Raw genomic sequence first — 17,711 nt, forward strand, 5'->3', positions numbered from 1 at the left:
CAGAAGAAAGGATATCAGAGATTGAAGATCAATTCAATGAAATAAAATGAGAAGGCAAGATCAGACAAAAAAGAGTGAAAAGAAATGAAGAAAACCTCCAAGAAATATGGGATTATGTGAAAAGACCAAATCTACATTTGATCGGTATACCTGATTGTGATAGGGAGAAGGAATCCAAGCTGGAAAACACTCTTCAGGATATTATCCGGGAGAACTTTCCCAACCTAGTGAGGCAGGTTAACATTCAAATTCAGGAAATACAGAGAACACCACAAAGTTTTTCCTAAAGAAGAGCAACCCCAAGGCACATAATTGTAAGATTCACCAGGGTTGAAATGAAGGAAAAATTGCTAAGGGCAGCCAGAGAGAAATGTCGGGTTACCCTCAAAGGGAAGCCCATCAAACTCACAGTAGATCTCTCAGCAGAAACCCTACAAACCACAAGAGAGTGGGGGCCAATATTCAACATCCTTAAAGAAAAGAACTTTCAACCCAGATTTCATATCCAGCCAAATTAAGTTTTAAAGTGAAGGAGAAATATCCTTGGTTTATGGCTGCATCACTCCAATCTCTACTTCTGTGGTCACCCTGTGTCTTCCTCTTCCCTGTTTCTGTGTCAAGTCTCCCTTTCCCTCTGTCTTCTAATGACACTTGTGATGAAATTTAGAGCCCACCCAAACAATCCAGAGTAATCTCTTCAGCTCAGAATTCTTGATTTAATCACATCTACAAAGACCATTTTTCCAAATAAGGTGCAATTTACAAATTCCAGGGAATCGGACTGGATCTCTTTGGGTGGCTATTATTCAGCCTGTTAAGGTGAGTAACATAGAATTTGAACTACGACTTCCATTCCCGGGCTTTCATGAAATGCTTCTTAGTACATTTACCTAAATATAGTCAACAAATTGATATGAAACCCTAATTTGATTATTACATATTGCATACATGTACTATCACTCTGTATCTAATATGTACAATTATTACATGTCAACTAGAAATTTTAAAAATTACTGAGATGTTCATGGTTTTTGCAACTAAAATGTTCATTACAGGGCAAAGGATTAAAGCCATCTAACATTTTCCCTGTCACAGTATAACTGAGATTTAAGATAATACAAAATCTAAAAGAAAATGCCAAGCAAAAGAGGACTGTGAGATTATGAGAAAAGGCAGCTCAGAACACTGAAAAGGCCAAGGACTTTAGAACCTGACAGACTTGAGCACCTTTTAGCTACAAACTGCTTAAATACCAAGAGCTTAAGGTATCTCATCTATAAAACCAAGAAAACAAAGGCAGCCTTTCAAATCTGTCACAAGCTTTTGAGAAAATATACACATTATGTTATATTATATATGTAAAATATATGTTACATTGTTATCACCCAATAAATGTAAGACTGTATTTTTGGAGATTATACGTTTAAAAAAAGAAAAAGCATGTCTATTAATGGGAAAGGGGATAAAATAAAAGGCAAAGTACATCAGAAGGTATTCCAATCATTTATTTATTTTTTAAAAATAGTTTTGCTCTTTCGTATGATACCTTGAGAGGCCTTCCAATTCTATCAAATAAAGGCCCATAAATATATTAATGTACATAGGAATCAAAATTTTCACAGACAGAGATACAAAATTTGAAAAACAAAGAAAAATCCTGTAATGTTAAATTTAAAAGGAAATGTCATTAGGAACTTTTACTTTTTTAAAGTTTGTATATTTCCCAGCTCTTTTCACTGAAAAGTCAGAGAAGCAGTAATACCCTGGTAACAATTAGCCAGTGCCCAGAGCTTTGTTTCTAAGCACAATTCCCAAATAAAAGGAATCAAAGCTTCACGGTGGGGAAAAAGTGATTTCCAGGTCAAAGCCAGGAACAGTCCAAGGTGAGCCTGGAACAACTAATTTGCCAAAAATAAGGAGTATCTGAAAGCTGAGAATAAGAAGCTAGCTTGAAGCCCTCCCACTGACCAGATTTGAGACAATCTGCATGTAAGAGAATAATGGTAATGCATTATAATATACAGAATTAAAATAAATAAATCCAGGAAATTATATTGCTATAAAAGATTAAAAGAAAAAGAAAAGGAGGAAGAGGAAAGAAAGTTTCCGTTTACCAAAGAATGCTAGACAATAAACATAGGAGAAATTACAGGATTAGAAAAATAACTACCTTTTAAACATCAATATAACAACTGGGTGAAGAATCATCATGGATGCTAAAACCATTAGGTGAAAGGTTGCTGAAGAACAGGATATCCATGTGATCCTGACGTATCATCCCACAGACTACTCATGTAACAACAACAAAATGGAACCTTTACAAGAGAAATATCTGGTTGATGCCAACTTCCTCAAGTGACCAAACAGCATCACCAATGCCTGGACAATATCCCTCCTGAGGAGACACAATCGGTAGTATAGAATAGCTCCTAACCAACTCAAAATTCACCCTGATCGAATCAGACAATGAGGAATCAATCAGGCAAGTCCAGAATGCAGAACCTTCAACAAAATAACTGGCCTGGATTTCAAAAGTCATATAATGAAAAACAATATAATGAAAGGTTCTGTTTTAGAGTGAAAGACACATAACTAAATGCAGTATCATCTTCAATCAAAAAACAAAAAAGAAGGAAACAAGAATAGGCAAAGAGCCATTTGAGGTAGAGAAGGGAGGTGAAGATATCAGATCTGCAAATACCGTATACTTGAAAGTTCTATATATTTAAATACGGACTAGATATGAGCTGATATTTGACATGATCATTAATTCTAAGTGTGATAATGGCATAGGGGTTATGCGGGAGAACATCTTAGCCTCAGAAGATAAATGCTGAAATATTGTGATGCATACAGTTTATACTTGTGTTCCAACCAAAATAAGAAATTATGTGTATACATGTTTGCGTGTAGAAAATGTGTGCATACAAAGAGAGCAAAAAGATGGTAAAAAATGTTAATAAGTCAATCTAGATGAAGGGTATAGATTGTGTGCTCACTGTATTCTTCTTTCAACTTTTTTGTAGCTCAATTTTTTTTTCTGTAGCTTAAAATTTTTGAAGTTAGAAAAAACTGATCTCAAATATTATGGCAGATAACTCATGGGGCATGTGAACTTGGATACACTTCCTCTGCAACACAAGCCATTATAGGGGGTGAAAAAAGAACCAAATTTCCCACGGAAAAATGCTCACTGGGATAAATCTATGGTTTCCATAGTTTCAGTTTCAATGAACTAGTGAGAAATATACTCCAGGCTTTTCCTGTACCACCCTGCTCATACATTACATTTTCCTACCAAGCAAAGAATCCACCTTGGGGTAACGGTAGAAAACAAAGGTAGCAAGGTTAAAAAGGAAACCTTCTGCTGCTGGAACAGAGAGAGAAGGCATAATCCAACAATGCTCCAGAATACTGCAGCAAGTAGATCACCTAATTCCCTGCCTGCTCCCTCCCAGTCATCAAGACCTTCATTTTACAGGAGGTTCTTTCTATTTAAAAAAATGGGGTGACAGGTGCATAAATAAGAAAAGGAAAGTGCTAATGAAAATTGAGAATATTTAAAGTACATAAAGATGTCATAAATGGGTTACATCTCAAACCGCTGCATGTGGGAAAGTCAGACACATGAAGATTTCAATAAAGAGAGAAAATTCAGAGCTAGAGAACACCGCAAAGTGGTAGGTAACGGCAATCTGTCAAAAGGATGCCTTCAAGCAGCAGAGGCAGAAGGCAAAGTCTCCTACAGTTTACCTAGAGAAGGAAGAAGGCAAGGTCCTTTACAGTTTACCTAGAGAAGGTTAGTTCTTGTACATTATACTTTGGCTATCAGCAGACATTGGTGTTTGATTAGCAAGAGTTCAGAGTTCAAAATTCTGTGTTTAACAGTACAAACCACTGCTTAAGGAAAACCCATTTTTAAAATGTAAGCAGAAGGTCTGATGCAGTGGCTCATGCCTGCAATCCCAACACGCAGGGAGGCCAAGGCAAGTGGATGGCTTGGGCCCAGGAGTTTGAGACTAGCCTGGGCAACATGGCAAAACCCCATCTCTACAAAAAAATACAAAATTTAGCTGGGCACGGTGATGCATAACTGTGGTACCAGCCACTTAGGAGGCTAAGGCAGGAGGATCACTTGTGCCAGAGAGACAGAAGTTGCACTGAGCCAAGATCATGCCACTGTACAGTGACACAGTGAGGCGTTGCCTCAAAAGAAAGGAAAAACAAAAAGTTCCAACAAAATGTAACCAGAGAAGACTGGTAGAGAAAAAAGAATCTAAAGGGATTTTGTGATGTGTCCTAATTAATTCTATATGGTACAGTGTTTCTCCTCTAGCTTTTGCAGAGTGCCTTTCTTTGGGCTTTGGAGTCACAGGTCAATTTTTAAAGGCAATTTGATCAGAAAGAAAGATTATGGAAAAGCCACATTCATAGAGCTATGTTGTACATTTAGTCACAATTTTACAGCTGCCTTGAAAAATACCAAAGGCATAAATATATTCTCATATATCTGTACACTACCACCTTGATGACAATAATAGTTCTCCGAAACAATAAAGCATTCTTTAAACGAGTCAAATATACACATATTAATCCCCAACTTGAAACGATGATTAAAGGAAACTCTAAAGGTATTATTACTCAAATAACGTATTAATGATAGTAGTAAGTACAGAAAATGCTCCTAAGAGATGGGAAGGTATATATTTAATGACCTTTTGATCATTAGAGCAAAAGAAAGCTATTTCAAACAAAAAGAATTGAATAAGATAATTAAAAATAAACATACCCATCTTTGGTTTGATCCACCACTCCACTTAAAAGTTCCACAGTCTTTGGATTAGGCTGGCTTTCTCCAAAAATGTTCAAGTATCGAGTGACAAAGTCATTGGGGGACATAAAAAATTCACCGTTTTTCTCAATGCTTGCATACTGTTTAAAAAAAAAGAGCAATGATATTTTATGTATTTGATATTCAAAAGTATATAATCACGGGATTGATTTGTGAAAAAGCTGAAAATATCCAAATGATAAAATATCAGATATGATCATGTACCCTTCACAATGGCCATTATCTCCCAACACGTCAAAGAAAAAACAAGTCAAGTTTTATGTTTATAAACTTAACTGGGAGCAATGTTTTCCCACAGGGACATCTAGCAATATCTGATGGCAAATTAGATTGTCATAACATACGAGGAAGGGTGCTACTGGCTCTAGCGGGTAGAAGGAAGCCAGGGATGCTGCTAAACATCCGACAATGCGCAGGATGACTCCCTGCAACAGACGCTTCTCCAGCCCAAAATGTGGGCAGTGTCCAGGATCGGAAACCCTGGTTTACAGAAACCTGGAAAGACAAGCTATGTCTTGCTTTTTAGCAAAGGCACATAGCTTTTTTTCTTTTTAGGCAGAATTACGACGTCATGGAGGTAAACGACCTAATTATTTTGCCCTGTTCCTGCTTTAAGAGCATCAATGACACAAGAAATGATGGCAAACAAGCTAAGCTGGAAAGCAAACTACTAAGTGTGTGTCGTCTTGGGGAATCTTACGGAGGGAGGCAGTGAATGCTGCTCTAGTTACTGTCCTTTCCATTCTAGGGCATTATGATGCAGAAATGCTTAGTAAGAATTAGGTGGCATATAACGCTTTCTCACAGTGTTCTAGGTCTGGTCTTCAATGTGATACATTCCAGCCTGGATAAGAGGGAGTCCACTAATTTCTGTTGCATGGAGCCCCAAGAGCAGAAATGCTGAGAAACGGCATAGGATCATGTGGTGTCCTTATGGAGCAGGAGACAGCCTCTTGATCCTGGGGACAAAACAGTGACGTGGGGATGGGGAGGCAAGGGCAGTGTATCTGCAAGAACAAGCCTAGCTGGGTGACAAGAACCACACTGGTAGCCATAGTGACAGAGGGTGTGCAGTGAAGTGCCGGGGTAGTGTCTCCCCTCTCTCTAATCTAAATTAAGCCTGATTAAAACTGTTTTTAAAAGTAACTTCTTATTTTTACATTTTAATTCCAATGCAGACTAAGGCTTTGCTCAGATACTCAGTAATAATAAGGTTTAGAGTCCCCTCGGATCTGGACTGTGCCTCTTACCACCTGAATGGCCTTAGGTAAGTAACTAAAGCTTTTGGTGCCTCTGATTTTTCATTCATAAAATGGGTAGAACAACATTACCAGCTTCATAAGATTGATGCTAGAAATAAATGAGATAATCAAGTCACATACTTAGCACAACGCCCTATACACAGTAAGTACTTTATACTAAATAAAAGTTCTATAGTATTGTCTTATAGTTAAAATTTTTTTAGCAAACTACACAGGAAAGGCTCAAAGATGGCCCAGTGATCCTACTATTCTTCAGTTAGCATTAAATTTTACTTTTTAGAAATGTAATGAATTATATTTTGATTTTCCTGAGCCAAAACAAGATGAAAATATAAAGGAAATATCACTACTAATTACAGCAATCCTGTGACTTAGGAGTTATACCTAAGTTTGTCCCTGATAGTGAATAATTTATTTTAATATATAATTTAACTTTTCTCCAGTAGACATTTCCAGATTTTTGTATTTTTAAGTAAAGCTAAGGTAGCAAGCTTTATATATAACATTTGTCCAAATTCCTGGCAATTTTCAAAGGCTAGGCTCCCAGAAGAGAAATTGTTAAGTCAAAGGAGAGGAACTTTTGGGCTCTTCGTACTTATTATCACATTGCTCTCCAGAAAAGATTGTACCAATTTACACTCCCACCAACAGTGTGTGAACATGCCCTTTACCCGCTTTGGTCTGTTATATTTATAGCAAATATTTTTCCAGTTTGACATTTTTATATAATTGAGTCTATAGAATTTTTTCTCCTTTCAAATTTCTTCCATTACTTTTCTAAGCTTAGACACTAGTTGTGTTAGTCTGTTTTTACACTGCTAATAAAGACATAGCCGAGACTGGGCAATTTATTAAAAAAAAAAAGAAGAAGAAGTTTAATTAACTCATAGTTCCACATGACTGGGAGGCCTCACAATCATAGCGAAGGCGAATGAGGAGCAAAGTCACATCTTACATGATGGCAGGCAAGAGAGCTTGTGCAGGGGAATTCCCATTTTAAACCCATCAAATCTCGTGAGACTTATTCACTACCAAGAATAATATTAGGGAAACCGCCCCTATGATTCTATTATCTCTACCTGGCTCCACCCTTTAAATGTGGGGATTATTTATTATTTAAATGTGAGATTTGGATGGGGACACAGCTAAACCATATCACCAGTCTTTCTTTATTTCAAGACTAAATATCAGGGAGTTTCTCTGAGCTTTTTAAAAGTAGGTTTTATCTTTACCTTTAAGTTTTAATATATTAGTACTTTATCTTTGTGTGTGATTTAAGGTAAGAATCCCTCAATTTTAATTTTTCTACTTAATCTCTTGGTTGCCCCAGGAACACAAAGCAAATCATTCTCTCTTCCTGGTCTTTAGGATGCCATGTTTATTACATACTCAATTATCATACGGCCACCAGGGAAAGGCGTGACAAAATGGCTCCATCTGCAGTACCAGTTCTGAGGAGCTGCCAAAGGCTTCCTAGGGCCAACGTGTATTCTGAGGCTGACCCACACTCCATGGGAGAATGCCAGGACCAAATGACAGCTCTTGCCATCACTGCAGAAATATTTCAAAACTATCCTTTTCTTTTCTTTGGTTTTTTTTTTTTTTTTTTTGATACCGATTCTCACTCTGTCACCAGCCTGGAGTGCAGTGGCTCGGCTCTCTGCAGCATCTGCCTCCCAGATTCAAGCGATTCTCCTGCCTCAGCCTCCCGACTAGCTGGGACTACAGTGTGCAGCACCACGCCCAGGCAGTTTTTGTATTTTTAGTAGAGACAGGGTTTCACCATGCTGTCCAGATGGTCTCAGTCTCTTGACCTGGTGATCCAAGTGCGTAGGCCTCCCTAAATGCTGGGATTACAGGTGTGCACCATCGCGCCCTGCCAGGACTATCCTTTTCAATTGACTTGTCTACTCTTACAAGATTACATGCATCTTAGTTGCTACAACTATAGGGAAAGTTCAGTCAGGACGGAATTTTTTCCTGTCTTTTTCACTGCTTTGTCCTCAAATTCCCAGACTGGTACCTGATAGACAGTGGAAAATGTTCAAATAAATATTTTTTAAAAGAATGAAAGGTTTAAGACAGATGTTGAATTATTTTACTCTTGGAAATTTTCTTGGCCATGATAACTCCTTGATTTTCCACAAATTACCTTTAGAATCATTATCAAGTTGTTGCTCCCTAAAAAAATTCCTCTGAAAAGCAAAATAAAACAATGCAAGGCTGGGCACAGTGACTCATGCCCATAATCCCAGCACTTTGGGAGGCCAAGGTGGGCAGATTGCTTGAACCCAAGAGTTTGAGACCAGCCTGGGCAAGATGGCAGACCTCCATCTCTACAAAAAATACAAAAATTAACCAGGTATGGTAGTGAGTGCCTGTAGTCCCAGGGGAAATGAGGCATGACAATTGCTTGAGCACAAAAGATTGAGGCTACAGAGAGCCATGTTTGCACCACTACACTCCACCCTGGGCAACAAAGTAAGAAAGACCCTATCTCAAAAAATAAAACAGAAAACCTACAATGCAATACCATGCCATACTCTCAAGATAACAAAAAAGAATAATAAGCGATGGCAAAAATGTGGAGCAAATGTTTCTCACACACTGATGGTATGAGAATAAAGGAGTAAACCATTGTAGAAAAATGCTGGGCAATATCTGCTATAGCTGAACATACACACAACCACAAGCCCAGCAATTTCAACGAGAAGTGTATCTCCAATAAAGTGTGCGTATACAAAAAGACTATATGAAAATGCCCACAGCAGCATTATTTGTAATACCCAAAAACTTAAAAATAACACAGATTTCAACCAATAGGATACATCAACAGCCTGATGAATTCATACAATGGAATACAGCACAGCAATAAGAATAAACTAGCTCCAACTACATACAACAACACAGACAAATCCTATAAATAAAGAGTAAAAGAAAAGAAACATAAGAAAACTTACAGTATAATTCCATTCACACAAAGTGAAATCAACAGGCAAAACTTACATACAGTTAGTTTTAACATACAGTGACCAGAATTCAGACAACTGGGTGCCCTTGGTGGGTGCTGATCAGAAGGAGCATCGGAGAGCCTCTGGGATGCTGGGCCAACTCGCTTTCTGAGTATTCATGGGGCTGTACATTTGTGATGTGTGCATTCAATTTACATTTCAACAGTTTACATTTTAAAAGTCATTGAGAGATATTATCAGCTTCATTTTTTTAGATGTAATAAAGAAATTATTTCTTAAATATAAGAGTGTGTTAATCTGGCAAGAAACAGTTTTCTTCCATTTGTAAAACCAGCTCATCACCACAGCTGGGCAGTCTGCTCTGTGATTTAAGTAAATATGTCAAAAGTTGCTCCTTAGGATTGATGGACGGAGGCCGACCACAATAAAAATATGTACAAGGGTACAAACAAACGCAGCTCTACTCTCCCTGCAGCAGTGAGCCAAGGATCCCTGCAGGGGGAACAGACTACATCCTTATAGCCACCACATCTTTAAAATGTCATTAATCTTTCTTTGGGAATATTTTTCAGTAGCGACCTGAAGCCTCCCTCCCTTGCAATTTTCGGGAGTTTTGATATGATTAAACATACACTTAGAAAATGGGAAGAGTTTCAGGATTCCTTGTACAACCTTGTATAATAGTTATCATCTTCACCAAATGCCACCACACCCAGTGAAGATGATAGCAAAGAAAACCAGAAGGAATCTATCACTACAAATGCCCATTCCCCAGGTCCTATCTGGCCTGCTCAGCATCAGTCACAGTAAATTGATAAAGGTTTGTAAGCTGTGAATGAGCCTGGGTAGAACCATAATCACCCAGCTGCCCATTTTGCCATGAATCACTCACATCCTGGGACTGAAGGACAAATTCCCTATGCTATTTTCCAACCTCTGAGAAGGTGCAGACAACAGGTCGTTGCATCTGCCCATCCTTTACTTCCATTCCCTGTTATAGGGATGGAACACAGTGTAATTAAGGATTAGAATCTGGATTGGGTATTTTATGTTATTAGGGAATTACCATGAATTTTATTAGGTACACATGGTATTATGACTGTGTAGGAGACTGTTTTTATTATTTGAAGTTCATGTTAAATTATTTAGGGTGAATTATAGTGATATCTATTTATGTTAACATAAATCAGTTTAAAATGTATAAACTAATATGACAAGTATTACTTTAAATTAGATGGTGGTTATGTGGGTGTTTTCTATTTTCTGTATGTCTGAAAATTGTCACAATAAAGTTAAAAATATATTTAAGAAACACAAATGATCAATAAATTTATTGCTCTATTTAAAAAACGGAAATTTTAAATAAGTCACAATTTTTCGACCAACAGGTTGGCAGAAAGTCTTTTTGTTGCTGCTACAGTATTTTTTTCAGAATAATCTGAGTTGATATAAAGTAGGAAATGTATATTTCCATGTTCCCACCCAAACTATATATTGAAACGACCTTCATGAGAGCAGTCTACCAAGGGGAATCACAAGCCTTAATATGTTCTAAACCTATTCTAACCCAATAGTGCCACTTCTAGGAATTTATCCTAAGAAAATAATGCTAGCTATATGCAAAAATGTAGGTACAACACTATCATTACAGTGCTGTTATGATGGCAAAGCAGAGGAGACAACTAAACATCCAATCACAAATAGTGGTTTGATAAATTAGGGCAAAACAGAAACAGCCATATGTGGGAATATTATGCAGCATTAAAAATATTTTAGAAGGCTGGCCGGGTGCAGTGCCTCACACCTGTAATCCCAGCACTTTGGGAGGCCAAGGCGGGCAGATCACCAAGTCAATCGTTCAAGGCCAGCCTAACCAACATGGTGAAATCCTGTCTCTACTAAAAATACAACAATTAGCCAGGCATGGTGGTGCACGCTGTAATCCCAGATACTCAGGAGGCTGAGGCAGGAGAGAATCGCTTGAACCAGGGAGGCAGAGGTTGCAGTGAGTCAAGATCGTGCCACTGTACTCCAGCCTGAGTGAAGGCTTTTTTGGCTGGAACCATCTTCTTCCAATAATTCGCAAACATGACGAACAAAGAAAAAGAGGATAGGCACCCAATATATGTTATCTAGGCCTTTTAGAAAACATGAAGTTGTTCTTTCGGCCACATACATGCGAATCTATAAGAAAGGTGATATTGTAGACATCAAGGAGATGGGTACTGTTCAAAAAGCAATGCTTCACAAGTGTTACCATGGCAAAAGTAGAGGAGTCTACAATGCCACTCACCATGCTGCTGGCACTGTTGTAAACAAACAAGTTAAGGGCAAGATTCTTGCCAAGAGAATTAATGTGTATGCTGAACACATTAAGCAATCTAACAGCCGAGATAGCTTCCAGAAATGCATGAAGGAAAATGATCAGAAAAAGAAGGAAGCCAAAGGGAAAGGTACCTGGTGTCAGCCTGCCCCACCCAGAGATGCACACATTGTGAGAAACCACGGGAAGGAGACTGAGCTACTGTAAACTCTTCCCTATGACTAAATAGATGTTAAAAAATAAATGAAAGACCTCTGAAGTAGAAAAATGTTTCTCTTCATTGAGTACAAGCATGGTATCCTCTCCCCTAAAGAAATATTTAGAGCAAATTTTAATTGTATCCTAATTCATTGTATAATGTATTTACTATTCAAATTTAATATATTTCTTGCCAAAAGACATGAAGTAGCTTATTGTGCAAGAAAATTACATAATTGGTTAGAAAACAGCCAGATATTATTTATGACATTTTTGTACTGGTTTAAAAACAGTCCATCTAAATCATCAGGGAAGAAATAAAATAATTCACACATACAAAAAATGTAGAAGCACATTCAATTATAAGAAAAAGTATTTGTAACACAGCAGGTAAGATTAAAAACTAGATATAAAACAATATTTTTTTCTCTTAAGGGGAAAAAATATACATACATACAATGACACATAGACTGAGAGAAAAATAAATACATAAATATCTGCATCTATCTTACTATGCAATGATCACAATTTACTTTTGCTTATATATCTGCCTTTTAAATTTTCAACGAATATAAAATTGATGTGATAGAAAAAGTTTTCCAAAAAAAGAATTAATTGTTTTTCAAAATTTGCCTACAAACATTTTAAAGGTGGATATCATGCTGTTGTTGACAGAACAATTATAAAAATCCAAGTGCAATTCACTATGTTACTCTGTAATACGTCTTGTTTCTCATCCAGCCTTTTTTCCCAATTTTCCCACCTTTCACTACAGAGAGTTAGTTACTTCAGACTATATACTTCTAAACAGTTGATGTGGTCTGGCTGTGTCCCCTCCCAAATCTCACCTTGAATTGTAATAATCCCCATGTGTCAAGGGCAGGGCCAGGTGGAGATAACTGAATCATGGGGGTGGTTTCCCTATAAGTCTCACGAGATCTGATGGTTTTATAAATGGGAGTTCCCCTGCACAAGCTTTCTTGCCTGTCACCATGTAAGACGAGACTTTTTTCCTTATTCGTCTTCCACCAAGATTGTGAGGCCTCCCTAGCCATGTGGAACTGTGAGTCAATGAAACCTCTTTCCTTCATAAATTAGCCAGTCTCGGGTTTGTCTTTATTAGCAGCATGGGAACAGACTAATACAATATTACACCACATCATCTCATTTTCTTCCAGGAGCTACTGGCTCCTTCTCACTTTCTCTGTTCTTATTACTGGCACCTCTCTGCACCCAGGCTGTATTTCCTCTCTGCTGTCCCTCATGCATTTTAAAAAATCAGTCATCTTCATCAAATATTCCTTCAAAGTGACTCTAACTTACCATTCTCCATTCCCCTGCTGCCACAACCCTAAGGCTGCCTAACTTGTGGCCCTGATGCACCAATCAAATCTCACACCCACCTCCTCAACAAAAAACTTGGAATGGTTCCCACTGCTTAGTGGAATGCCAAACTCCCAATTACCTTTCTAATCCTATCACCCACACCTTGTGATACTTTGCATACTTTGAGACACAGAGTTGTATCTAAATAAGCATTTAAAGGATGAACAAGACTCCTTCAACTTGGAGAGGTTGTTTTCTCCCTGACTGATCTTCAGACTTTCCCTTGAATGTGTTCTTCTCCCACTTGTCCCTGAAACTCCCCAAGGCCTCTCTCCCTGGGGCCTTCCCTGACCACTGCCCACAGCGGGGGGCTGCTCCTTCTTTCCACCTCCTACAGCATTTGCTTTAACCATAATGTGGATCCTGGAAGTATTCTGACTTACATTCTTTGTTACCTCCTGCGTGCCTATCAATCTGGTCTATATAAAATCTGAGCTCCTTTAAGATGTGGTCATTGTTATATACCTCCCACTCATGATGTTTTATTTAAACTGTAGGCATATAATATACACCTGTTTAAACTAACACGAAGCAACATCGAAAGCACTAGGCAAACAGAAAAACGCATGTCAACATTTATTCTAGAAACAAAATTGACTTCCTAGACTTTAACTTCTACATGTAGATGAAACATTACCTGTCACTTGCCACAAGAACATCCTGCATAAGAAAACATCTGTCGTATGCCTTAGCCCAGCATGTTTTATACCAAGTCCTGTCCTGACTACCACCACCCAGGACCCTGGGCCCTGAGCCAGCCCAAGTGTTTAGCCATTCCCTCTACACATGTGGCACTCTGACAGCTCTTTACTTTGTATGTGTTGTTTTCTTTGCCTAAAAAGGTCTTCCTTTGCCAACAAACCCTTCTCTACCTTCTCCATCTGGTAAATACATACTCATCTTCAAGCACAGTTCAAATATTACCACCTCTCCATAACTTAATGACTCTCCATAGAAAGATATAATTAGTCCACATCATCCTCCTGCTAATTAATGCTGTACAATACTTATCAATCATTCATGGCTTTTGGGGTTTTTTAACACTTACACACAGTTCTCACTCTGATATTTATGGACAGAAGACATGGTGTATGCACTGATATATACCCAAAGCCATGACACTGTACCTAGGTACCTTCAAAAAAAAACAGTGGAACTGATTCTAAATTCTCAAACAAATGAAAAAGCCACAATTGGGCTCATTTTAATCCTCCAGGAACCCTCTTATCTGGCTCAGTTCCACTGGCTGTCACTGATCCTCAGTGCTGTCAACATTCCTGCTACCAGTACACCTAGTGTGAAGGGTGCAATGAAGCTCCCTTCCATCTCTCAAGCTACAGAAGAATTCTCTGTTTACATAGGTTAGCAGAGAGAAGGTTGGGATGCTTCAATGGAATTTTTACTAAGAAGAAAGTCAAGTCAGGAAAAAGTCACAGAAAATCAGCAAAGTAGACAGGTTTACAGAATGCTTACTGCTGATCCATAATTAACTAAAAAGCTTGGCCTGGCACAGTCCCTGCATTGCTGTGTTTCCCGTTCTTCCCCTCATCACAATACCATCTGTGATAAATGGTAAATCTGATATCCTTAGCATACTAAGCCAAGGCAGATTTGTGTTAGTATCACACCATACAGGCCTGGTGAGATCACCAGAACTTTTGCCAGATCCACAATCCCTTCCACAAACTGCTGACTCCTGTTTTCTTCAGGTATGGTCCTCCCAACGTCATCTCTTAGGACGCCAAGCCAAATAAACCCTTATTCAAAAGTCACATAGTCCCAGCCACCCCAAGGAAAGAGAGTAATTCCCTATCTGTCCGAAAGATTCCACCCCGGCCTTCAAGTGCGCTTAAACAGAAACACTACATACAGGTGTCTCTCCAGAACTCTGCATGGAATTCTCATCCTCTCTGGGTCTACCTGATCACTTAGACTCTCTCCCAGTAGAGTCCTGCCTGCTGCTGAAAGTGGATGTAGAAACTGACAAAGATACGTTGCTCCAAACTAAGGTCTCGGCCTAGCTTCTCCAGGGATCATATGGCCTCAAAAGGTGGACACAGCCTTTAAGTGGAGTCTTGTCAATAGATCACACCAACCAATGAGATTCTAAGATGCATTCTATTGAGACACCCTCTGAGGTGTTCCCACTTCCTGTTAGAAGGATGCCCACCACTCTTGCTTGCTTAGGAAACAGAAGTAACATATAGGTCCTGAGTTCAAAGAACGATGATGACTTTACCAGCTTAAGTTAATGAGCTACTTTCCATTTTTCTAGGCTCTTTGGCCCCCCCATTTAGTGGTTCTTTGGCACCCCATTTAGTGGCTCTTCTACAAGTGGTCTTTCAGATTTCTATCACTGGAGTTTTACAGTATCAACAGACCTTAAACACACATACAAAGAACTTATTCGTTCTCTCATACAGAGAATGGGACCACGGTGGTCCCAATATGTACAACAATAGATATCAGCTCAGGTAAGGAACAAATGCTTTTCTGTTTTCTGGACTTTCATGCTCCAGAATCCTTTTCCACCTTATAAACTCTATATTATATTGTGGCCAGATGTGGTGGCTCACGCCTATAATCCCAGCACTTTAGGAGGCCAAGGCGGGCAGATCACTTGAAGTTAAGAGTTCAAGACCAGCCAGGCCAACATAGTGAAACCCCGTCTCTAATAAAAATACAAAAATTAACCAGGCATGGTGGTGCACACCTGTAATCCCAGCTACTTGGAAGGCTAAGGCATGAGACTCACTTGAACCCAGGATTGCACAACCTACACTCCAGCCTGGGTGACGAAGTAAGACTCGATCTCAAAAATAAAATAAAATAAAATAAAATAAAATAAAATAAAATAAAATAAAATAAAATAAAATAATGTTATACTGTATTGTCCCTTCTGGGTTAAAAACAAATTTATAAAGAGACTTGCTTTGTTTTAAAGAGACAGAGTCTCACTCTGTCACCCAGGCTGGAGTGCAGTGGCATATCCATAGTTCACTGAAGCCTCAAATTTCTAGGCTCAAGCAATCCCCCTGCCCTAGCCTCTCACTGAGATTACAGGTGTCCGGAATCCTGATTTTTTATGTATAATTCAAGTCTCCTTACAAATGTATCCTTTTTTTTCCTCCCCACAAAATTATTCCTGCTTTTAATCATTTTCTTTTGGAGTCTTTATTCCTCCTTTACTTAAATTATTACTTAATTTCAAGCATCTGCTGAAGACTATATAACATATCAGATGCAGGACACCTTTCATATAGGTTACCTCACTGAATTGTTACAACTTTAAAATAGGCTTTATTATAAAAATGTTCAGGCCAGGCACAGTGGCTCATGCCTGTAATCTTAGCACTTTGGGAGGCTAAGGCGGGCAGATCACCTGATGTCAGGAGTTTGAAACCAGCCTGATCAACATGGTGAAATCCTGTCTCTACTAAAAATACAAAATTAGCTGGGCTTAGTGGCGCATGCCTATAATCCCAGCTACTTGGGAGCCAGAGGCAGGAGAATCACTTGAATCCGGGAGGTGGAGGTTGCAGTGAGCCAAGATCGCACCATTGCACTCCAGCCTGGGCAAAAAGACTGAAATTCTGTCTAAAAAAAAAAAAAAAGAAAGAAAAGAAAATTTTCAAACATATACAAAGTAGAGAGAACAGTATAATAAACCCAATTTTCCCTTTCCCAATTTCAAAAGTTATCATCATACTGCCTACTTATTTTCCTCACCCGACCAAAGCTAGATTATACAACTCCTTAATATCAAATATCCTGTCCATGTTCAAAGCCCTTGACATCTCAATTAGTTTTGATAGTAACACACTGTGATGAGGTAAGGGAGGCTCACAGATTTAATAACTTTCTACACCATATTCAGTACACACCAAATTTCTCATTTGACACTTTGGTCCTCTTTCTGTACAATTCAGGTGCCATTTCATAACGTTTGGAAAGACAAACATATATATATATATAGTACTTGTGTGTGTACATATATATACACACACAGACACATACATGTAAAATCTTACAAAAGCGACATTTTCTTTTTTGAGTACTTCAATTTCAGCTGAATAACATAAAGGTGTTTCAGTATCTGGAACCTGAGACAGACTTTTATTAATCATTCACTGCCCAGTGTCACAAAATATGTAGAAATATAAGACGCCAAGTATAAGACACCAACTTCTATGGTGTCTGTGGCATTCTAGTATTTACTGTTATCCATACTGGAGCCTCCTCCCAGAATACTGCAGTCATGATAAAGTGATGAAAATGATGATGATAACAACAACAATAGGCTTCTACCAGGGAGAGACGGGATAGTCCCACGGGTGGGTGAAGGATTACTGAGATGTTTACAACGAGCTTTAAACTTTTTAGGAGAAAAACTGTACAGGTCAATCCTAGAAAAGTAAATGGGCTGCAAAACTCAATACCTCAGCAACTGCTGTTATTTGCATACCTTACACCACGTGGGATAAAAGAAATTAAAATATAAACCATGTTGTCATCACAATCATCTACAAGCTAGTTTCCTAAACATTTTTAAAAAGCAGATGTATTTGTAAGGCTCTCCCCTCTTAAGACACTTTGGGGTTTTTTTGTTTGTTTTACCAGGCTGAGTCTCGCTCTGTCACCCAGGCTGGAATGCAGTGGCGCGATCTCGGTTCACTGCAACCTCCACCTCCCAGGTTCAAGTGATTCTCCCACTTCAG

The 17,711-nt window shown here is 38.5% G+C and overlaps 1 protein-coding gene across 4 annotated transcripts in view; it reads right to left on the reverse strand.

Annotated features, from left to right (window-relative positions):
• The window catches only part of SLC25A13 (solute carrier family 25 member 13), a 205,807-nt gene that overhangs the window by 162,862 nt on the left and 25,234 nt on the right, over positions 1-17,711 (reverse strand). For all 4 annotated transcript variants that reach the window (XM_017525168.2, XM_017525167.1, XM_017525165.2 and 1 more), the window contains exon 3: positions 4,790-4,932. In XM_017525168.2, the coding sequence (XP_017380657.1) occupies positions 4,790-4,793 (4 nt within the window). In that variant the 5' untranslated portion in view covers positions 4,794-4,932. The remainder of the gene's footprint in view (positions 1-4,789; positions 4,933-17,711) is intronic.

The sequence above is a fragment of the Cebus imitator genome, unplaced genomic scaffold, assembly GCF_001604975.1.
Source record: "Cebus imitator isolate Cc_AM_T3 unplaced genomic scaffold, Cebus_imitator-1.0 Scaffold37, whole genome shotgun sequence".
Classification (NCBI taxonomy): domain Eukaryota; kingdom Metazoa; phylum Chordata; class Mammalia; order Primates; family Cebidae; genus Cebus; species Cebus imitator.